The sequence below is a fragment of the Lissotriton vulgaris genome, chromosome 2_1 (assembly GCF_964263255.1).
Source record: "Lissotriton vulgaris chromosome 2_1, aLisVul1.2, whole genome shotgun sequence".
In the NCBI taxonomy this organism is placed as follows: domain Eukaryota; kingdom Metazoa; phylum Chordata; class Amphibia; order Caudata; family Salamandridae; genus Lissotriton; species Lissotriton vulgaris.
In genome coordinates this window covers 1,711,543,514-1,711,551,824 of record NC_141687.1, presented here as the reverse complement: position 1 = coordinate 1,711,551,824, position 8,311 = coordinate 1,711,543,514, and the positions used below count along the sequence as shown (strand labels likewise).

General features: G+C 47.3%; 1 protein-coding gene across 1 annotated transcript; it reads left to right on the top strand.

The window, feature by feature from the left end:
- Nucleotides 1-4,436: 4,436 nt before the first annotated feature.
- Nucleotides 4,437-5,866, top strand: LOC147733160 (uncharacterized). Its single transcript, XM_086955911.1, has 2 exons — nt 4,437-4,876; nt 5,143-5,866. Exons 1-2 carry the CDS (start codon nt 4,437-4,439, stop codon nt 5,864-5,866), a joined length of 1,164 nt encoding a protein of 387 aa, XP_086812037.1.
- Nucleotides 5,867-8,311: the final 2,445 nt, after the last annotated feature.

The window sequence follows — 8,311 nt, the reverse complement described above, 5'->3', positions numbered from 1 at the left end:
TGTTTGGCCTTCAGGCCCTGCCATCTTGGGCTCACTTCATGAGCCAAACAGATTATTTTCTCGTCCAAGGCTCTCTCAGCTTGTTTCTCATCCCGGAACAATTTTCGCTACTCTAGCTGCAGTTTGGCCACCTGCAGCTTGAGCTCCCTCTCAGCTCTCCTGTCTTCCTGCTCCTCCAGGAACAGGTTGTTGGAGAAAACACTGATATCTGCCCTGGCAGGGGACCTCACTCCTGTGAGCAAGTGGCCCTCCATCTCCTGCTGCTGCATTTCAGGGCATGTGGCCAGGGCATTTTTCTCATCTTCCAAGCCCACCTTCCCATTCTCAGGGTCATCCTCCTTTTGCTCTTCTGGTGTAGCCTGCATCCCCCTGACATCCTCAAAGGCTATGAGGGCTATCTTGGAGATCCACATTGGTGGCCTTCTTTCCCTCATTGAGCCATTTCTGTTTTCAGAGCCTCTACAACTCCACCTTGCTGAGGTAGCAAAAAGGATGGGAGGCAATACGTACATTTCAGAAAAGGAAAAAATGGCCAAATGAGAAACAAAGGAAAATTAAAACAAATGTCAAATCTGATGTCAGATTATTTATATGGGATTTTAGTTTTGCCCAAAATCCTTGAGTGACACTGCACAAACACAAGAACTGTATCCCACTGCTGCCACCCAAGTAAAAAATTGGGTTATTAGTTGAGGGGGTGGAAGCCCCACTCTGGTGACAACCACAGTCCTTTTAAGGGTGAATTACAAAAGTCACAGAATTCACCTGTGCTTAACCCTCTGTTAGCTTGACACAAAGCACTCAAGCTTAACTTGGAGGCAATGTGTAAAGAATTTATGCAGTAAATACGCAAAAATACTTGACACACTGTATTCACCTTTGCAGTGAAAGTACAACACAAGAAAAAACCTCACACCAATTCAGACTAATAGAGAAAAGCTAATAAATAAAATGATGCCAGAACGACAACAATCCAATCAGTAGAACAGAAGACATTCAATTTTAAAGTTTTAACTCTGTATATTGTCTTAAAGCACAAAGTGGCACTTGTGGTCATTTAGTTGTACTAGATCTGGGGAACATCACAAGTTCAGGCCGACCATGATGGATGCAGGGGCAAGATATAGAGAGCAGCTTATTCCTGTTGCAAAAGTTACCATCTCAAAACCAAGTGCATAGAGTTCCCTTTACGATGAAGAGGCCGCGAGGAGCAAGGAGAGCATAATGGATGGTTATCGTTGTAGTGCGAAGAGCAGGCCGGGTGGTGAAGACTATCATCGCTTAGGGTGAAGTGCCAGTCCAGAGTCATCAGCAGTCACTGCTGGAGCTTTGCATTGGTGGTGACAGAAGACTCTCATTGCTGTAGCGCATAGTGCATACATCACATTCGGATGTTTGTTGGCAGTGGCTGTTGCATGAAGAGCTGGGTTAATGGAGCTTCGCATTGGCAGTCACCATAGACGGCAGAGTCTCATCACTGATGAGCCTGTTCATGGTCATGAAGAGCCCAATTCCTGAGGATTTCACCTTTCTTCTTAGGAGTAGTGTTAAAACTGGGGTTCTGTAGTTGGCTGAGGCAGTTACCTTAGTCCAAATATGGACCCTTGCTTCTAGCCAGGGAAAGGAGGGACACCCTCTTTGATAGCCCCTGCTCATTCCTTGGTAGCTTGGCAGGAGCAGCCAGACTTATCTTCAAGGCAATGTGTAAAGTATTTGCAATCACACTCCCAGTGATGTATGAAAATAGCGTATCTTTATCAAGAAGAAAAATATGGTAAGACCAAACGATAAGAAATCCAACATATGCGTATTTGTAACATTTCACTTTGCCGGTTATTAGGCCAACAAAAACTTGTAGGTTCTTGCGGTATTAATGAGCAGTTCACAATGTTCAAATGCAGTCCTAATGTAATGCTATGCAGTTCATAATGCAGTTGGTGTTGTCAGACTAATGCTGTTCGTAATGTAAGAATAATGCAATCCTCAATGCAAGTAATCAGGCAGTTCATAATGCAAGAATAATGCAATCCTCAATGCAAGCAATCAGGAAGTTCGTAATGCAAGAATAATGCAATCCTCAATGCACATAGTCAGGCAGTTCGTAATGCAAGTATAACACACTCCTTAATGCAAGTAATAAGGCAGTTCATAATGCAAGAAAAATTCAATCAGGAATTATACCAGGACAATCAACTCGATTAGCGCGGGCACCACTAGGCCCCAACCACAGACAACAGTCCTGAACTTCCGAGGGCGGCCCTGGTTCTGCAGGGCAGGTCCGGGACGCTAGAGGACTCAGTGCGTCCAAAGCGATGCAGCGGGAGACAGACGGGAACACTCCTGTACTCCTCCTGCACGCCTCCCCAGGCCACACACGCTTTCAGCTCCCAACAGGAGTCTTAGCCTTACCTGGGGGAGGCGCTGCCTTGCTCTCTCTCTCTCTCCGCTCGTCGGACGTCCTGCTGGGTGCTCCCAATGACGACGCAGCTCCGATGCAAGGAGGCGCTGTAGCCGGACAGGTTATGGCGCTGCCTTCTCCGATGCTGATGATCTTGGGCAGATTCCTCTTGTGAACAACGATCACAATTACTTCACAACTTCCTTAGCTTTACGAAATCCTTTAGGGCTTCACAGTCCTGGGGCAATGTTTACAAAGGTATCAGACTGCAAAAAACACACGCACAAAGCGTCACTGAGGCACACTTGGAAACTTTGATGTTCCTGAGTTTCCACAACAGGGAGCCAGCTCTCCTCAGGCCCTTGGAGACAAGTTACTTCAGTACACAGCACACAGCAAAGTCCTTTTTCAAGCAGGGGGACACAGCAAACAGCAAAGTCCCTTAGCGTCTCCTTAGTTAAATTAGCAAACTGCAGGCCAGCCCCAGAACAGAGAGCAAGGGTCAGTCCTTCTCTTCAGTCTCTTCAGCTGTTCTTCCTTGGCAGAGGTTACCACAAATTAGTTGCAATCCTTTTCAGTCTTGATCAGTCCAAAGTTCAGGGGTTTCAGCTCTCATAGGTATATCCCAAATTTTCTTTGAAGTCTTTGTGTTCAGGGGCACTGACCCCTGTCCAAACCAGTTCTGGGTGTGTTCCTGCCAGTGGCACCTTCTTCCTTTGATAGTGGGGGTCTGGTTCCTCAGACACTCAGCAGGAGGTGGAGCCATTCTTTTATGGCAGCAGCCCAGGCCTCTTCCCATCCAGGAGGCTACTCCTCCCCCCTACACTCCATGGCAGGTCATCATGTTGCTGTCTCACCTACCCCTCCCCTGGGTCAAGACACTTCCCAGATCCTATCACATTCAAATCCAGACAGTTAATCCACAACCAGGCAGAGACACACAGAATTGTTAAAACAAAAAAACCAGCCACTTCTAAAAGAGTGGTTTCTAAACACACAATGCAAAAACCACATTCACAAAAATATGTGTTATTAAATTGTGAGTTCAGGGGCACTAAACTTCACCTCTCCATCTTAAGCCTATGGGAAGATAGGCTGGAAACATATTACACAGCCTTCCCCATTCTGTCCTATGGGCAAGATGGCCTTGCAACAGTGAAAAACGAAATGGAGAGTATTTCACTGTCAGGACATGGTACACACCTCAGTACATGTCCTACCTTTCACAGACATTTCACCCTGCCAGGGGGTACCTTAGGCCTACCATAGGGGTGTCTTATGTGCATGGAAAGGGAATGGTAAGGTCTGGCAAGTGGGTGCACTTGTCAGGACAACATGGCAGTTAGCAAACTGCATGCAGGCACTGCAGTGGCAGGCCTCAGATCTCTCTTTAGGGCTACTTGTGTGGGTGGCACAATTAGTGCTGCAGGCCCACGAGTAGCATTGTCATTACCAGCCCTGGAACACATAGTGCACTTTACTCGGGACTTTACTAGTAAGGCAATCATACCAATTATGGACAACCAATTACCATAACACTTTATACAGGGAGCACTTGTACATTAACACTGATCAGCAATGGCAAAGTGCCCAAAGCATCTAAGTTGGCAACACCATGTCAGAAAAAAGGTCTAGGGGGAAGGCAAAAAGTTTAGGGAACTTTAGTCAAAAAGGGCCATGTCCAACAAGGAGGTTAGACTGATGTCAGCCAATGGACCGGGACCTAAGGGGCACTTCTTGGGGATCAGGAACTCACCCCAGAAGAGGCCAGCATGGCTCAAGCAGGTCCAGGCAGGTGGAATGCAGCAGGCCATCTGTGCAGTTGCAGGGAGGTCTCTGGAGCTTTTTGTGTCCTCGTAGCTCAGACAGAAGGTCAGTCAAATGGTCCTTGGAGTCGTATGGAGATAAAGGGAGCAGGTCCAGCTTGATGACATCACACCGAGGAAGTGGGAGTGATTTGCTGCACCTGATTGCCTGAGGCAGAGTCAGAGGCTGTGAGGAGAGGCAGAGGAGTGAGCACACCAGTGAAACTGCTACAATGGAGTCCCAGGGCAAACAGGACAAGGAGGGTGCAGGAAGAAAAAGAAAACAGAAATTCAGTGAAAGGGAGCAGGAGGTGATTATAGAGGAGATGGTGTGCAGCCATGAACTCTTATTTGGCAAGAAGGCACTCCGAGTATCTGAGTCCAGGAAGAGGAGGCTCTGGCTGGACATTCAGGAAAAGGTCAATGCAGTTGGTGTGACTCAGCGCACAGTGGAGGAGTTAAAGAAGTATGACATGTGGCAAAGGTCGAAGGAGAAGGTGGCAGCCAGGCTGGCGGAGGCCAACAAGACCAGGTGTGGAACATCTACTGCCACCAACTCAACACCCCATGAGGAGTTGGTGGTGTCAACCCTTCTGCCCGAGAGTATCAGTGGTTTGGCTGGCATAGACAGCTCTGACCCTGCATCCACCAGCCAAGCTAAGATGCATGCCAAGTCAGGAATGCACCAAACAAACTACACATGTCAATCTGGTCCACTTTTTCAAGCACACACAGGAATGCATCATGGGATACGTAGTCAGATGCATAACAGTGGAGCAATGAGAGCTAGCGATGTTAATGTAGTATGTGAATGCATGTACAGGGGAAAAGTGAGAGATAGGAGATAGCCAATACAAATGCAGAAAACTTTATTCAGAGAGAAATGCAGACAAAGTCACAAAATCATATATTCCCCTTTCCATCCACAGAACAAGCCAGGACACAGGAAGACAGCGCAGGCTGCGAGGAGTCTGAACATTTGGATGACCTGGATCATCATGGGGACTCAGACACAGAGGCAACACCTGTCCCACGTAGGAAGTGCACCATTGTGCCACCACTGCCACCACTGGAGGATGAACCACAGTCCACAGGGAAGGAGGATGGACAGGCAGAGCCAGGGCAGCGTGTCACCCAGGTGCGTGAGCAGCACACACCCCAACATAGGGAATCAGGAGCAGTCAGATGCAGGTCAAGGGCCAGGACCAGCTGTGCCACTGATGAAGATGCCACATTGTTTGCAGGACTGGAGGGAAGCATTCTGCAGATTCAGCGCCTGCAACACAAATCAATGAGGCCCATTAACCGTCAGCTATGCACAATGAAAAAAAGGCTGTGCTACATGGGGGAGGACAAGATGGGCATGGCAGGTGCCACCATCCGTGAACTCTGTGCAACATTAAACAGGGACCAGGCAGCCAGGCACAGGGCTAGCCAACGCTCAAACCTCCGTCTGCAAAGCTACACCAAGGCAGTGAACCGCCTGTGCACTGCCACCAACCAGCTGAAACGTTGCAGCATCAGCATGCAAGTGGAGATGTCCCACTGCTGCCAGGACGTAGCACAAGGCCTTGCGCAGGCCACCACTGCCGTTGAACAACTGCAGATGGAAAAAGCAGGTGGCACAGCACTCATGGCCCCAGGGGAGAGTGAGGAGACATAAATTAGGAGCAGTATCACCCCACCAGTGCCAGATCCAAGTAGGTGCAGTAGGAGACCGGGTGCAGCACCTATGGACCCAAGGGAGGGCAATCAGTCCCCAGAACGGCCTGCAGCAGTCCATCCAAGAAGGAGGTGAATTTGGAACAATGAGTCACGCAAATGGGCGAGGCAACCCATTCCTACAATACTCAAGACTTGCCTGACTACCTGAACTGTGGACCTAGCATGTGCTACGGACAGTGACACTCATTGTGTTGGTCAGACTGTGTGACAAACTTTCATCCTGCAGTTAAAGGTGTGAATAAACACAGATCTGCTACAAAATGTATGTTGCCTCATGTCATCATTACTCACCTAGAAGTAGTTCTGCGTGATCTCAGCCCATCTCTGCCGTCCTGCAGCTGCCCCAACTCCAACTGCTGGTCTGCTTGGGGGACCTGGGCCATCATCGTCCGAGGCTGTACCACTCAGTTCTATTAGGATGCCTTTTCTCATTGCTATGTTGTGGTGCATTGCACAGGTCGCCACAATCTTGGAGCAGGTCTCAGGTCTGTATTTGAGTGCTCCTCCGCTTTTATGCAGACAGCGGAAATGGCTCTTCAGGATCCCAACGTCTGCTCCATTACACAGCGCATATATATGTGTACATGGTTGTATCTCCTCTCCCTTGCATTGGCTGGATTTAGGTACAGGGTCAGGATGAAGTCCCGGACTGCATATCCACTGTCACCTGTAGGGATGAAAACAAGAGGTGAGTTAATGTCCCACCCCCAAAGATGTACTGTATGTAGGGATGTGTGCCCTGCATTTACCTAGCAGGTAGTCCTCACCAAACTCGCCAGCATTCAAACGTCTGTGTATCCCACTATGTCTAAAGATGAAAGAGTCATGAGTACTGCCTAGGTATTTGGCTGCAATGTCATTGTTGATATGTTTGGCATTGCAGATGACCTGAATGTTCAGGAAATGGTATGATTTACGGTTTCTGAATACATATTCATTGGTTGATGGGGGTGTGAGGGCCACATGGGTCCCATCTATGTAGCCAATTACGTGGGGGAATCATGCAATCTGGTAAAAGTCCAGTTTCATTTGCTGAAATGCCTGTTATGTGCTGGGGAATTGTATGTTGTAACCGCTGTAGCATTGCATCTAAGAATGCATGGAAGAAGCACGACAGGCAACTCTGTGAGACCCCACCTGCCACTGCTATCAACCCTTAAAAACTCCCTGAGGCCAGTAGGTGCAGTGAGCAGAGGACCTGCACATGGGTGGGAATGGCTTGGGTCCTGCGTGTTGGGTGTTCCAGATAGGGTTTCAGCTCCTCTATCAGGTCTAAACTGGTCTTTGTGTCCAGTCTGTACCCTTCATGGATCTCCTCCTCAGTCTGCTGGAACAGAGTGATGCGCACTCTGAAGATCCATTCCTGTTGCCCCTCCTCTGTGATGCTGCCCGAATTTGCAGCCTCCTGGCTATCACATCACACTGCCATTGTGGAAGTCCCTGTTGTATTGTTGGCCTGTTAATATAGCTTGCACCTGGTTACCACCTGCATTCACTTGGTGGTAATTTTGCAGTGCAAAATAGCACATTTTTGAAATTCGCAATTTGCAATTTTTTCATGCCTTCCTTAGCGACTTCTTAAATTGTGATTTCTCAATTTGCAATTTTCGCAGCCTGCGTATCGCAGACTGTGAATTCACAAGGATATTCGCGGATTTCTGGCCGCACAAATTAAGAAATTGCAATAAAATGTGTTTTCTTAATTTGCAATGCGAAAATGTGTGATACATTGCGTTTCTCTATTTCACAAACGCAGTTTTTTTGCGATTCGCAGCATTTGCGAACGCAAAATAGTTTCACACATATGCCTCTTAGGGCCATATGTATCATCAAACTGATTTGCGATTCCCAAATAGCGATTTTTAAGAAATCGCTATTTGAGAATCGCAAATAGGTATGTATGTACAAAATCGATTTTTTTTTTGCAATTTCTTAAAATTCCTCAATTGCGATTAGCAAATTGCGAATCGCAATTAAGGAATACTTTCCTATTCATTTCTTTGGGCCAGGAGGCCCATAGGAATGAATGGGAAGTTATTCTCAATTTGCGATTTGCAATTTGCTAATCGCAAATTGAGAATGATTTCAAGGGTGCAGGGGTGTCCAAAGGACATCCTGTTACACCCCTGAAATATGCATGGGTGCACATGCGGCGCACATACATGCCCTAAGGGCACGTATGTGTTTCACATGGCACTTTGAAAAATGCAAAAATTAGCATTTTTCTAGGAATTCGCAACTTACCACCAACTAGAAGTTGGTGGTAATTTGCGATTCCTTAAGGAAATTTTGCAAATTTTTTTTGCTCCTTACATTGCATTTAAGGAATTGCAAAATTTGCGATTCCTTAAATGCAATTGCAAAATAAGGAATCGTAAATTTT

Bases quoted from the DNA above. Each gene is read 5' to 3' on its own strand.
- LOC147733160 (XM_086955911.1), top strand. From the start codon at position 4,437: ATGGAGTCCCAGGGCAAACAGGACAAGGAGGGTGCAGGAAGAAAAAGA. The intron at 4,877-5,142 runs GTCAGGAATGCA...AGAACAAGCCAG, and splicing joins CAAGCTAAGATGCATGCCAA to GACACAGGAAGACAGCGCAG.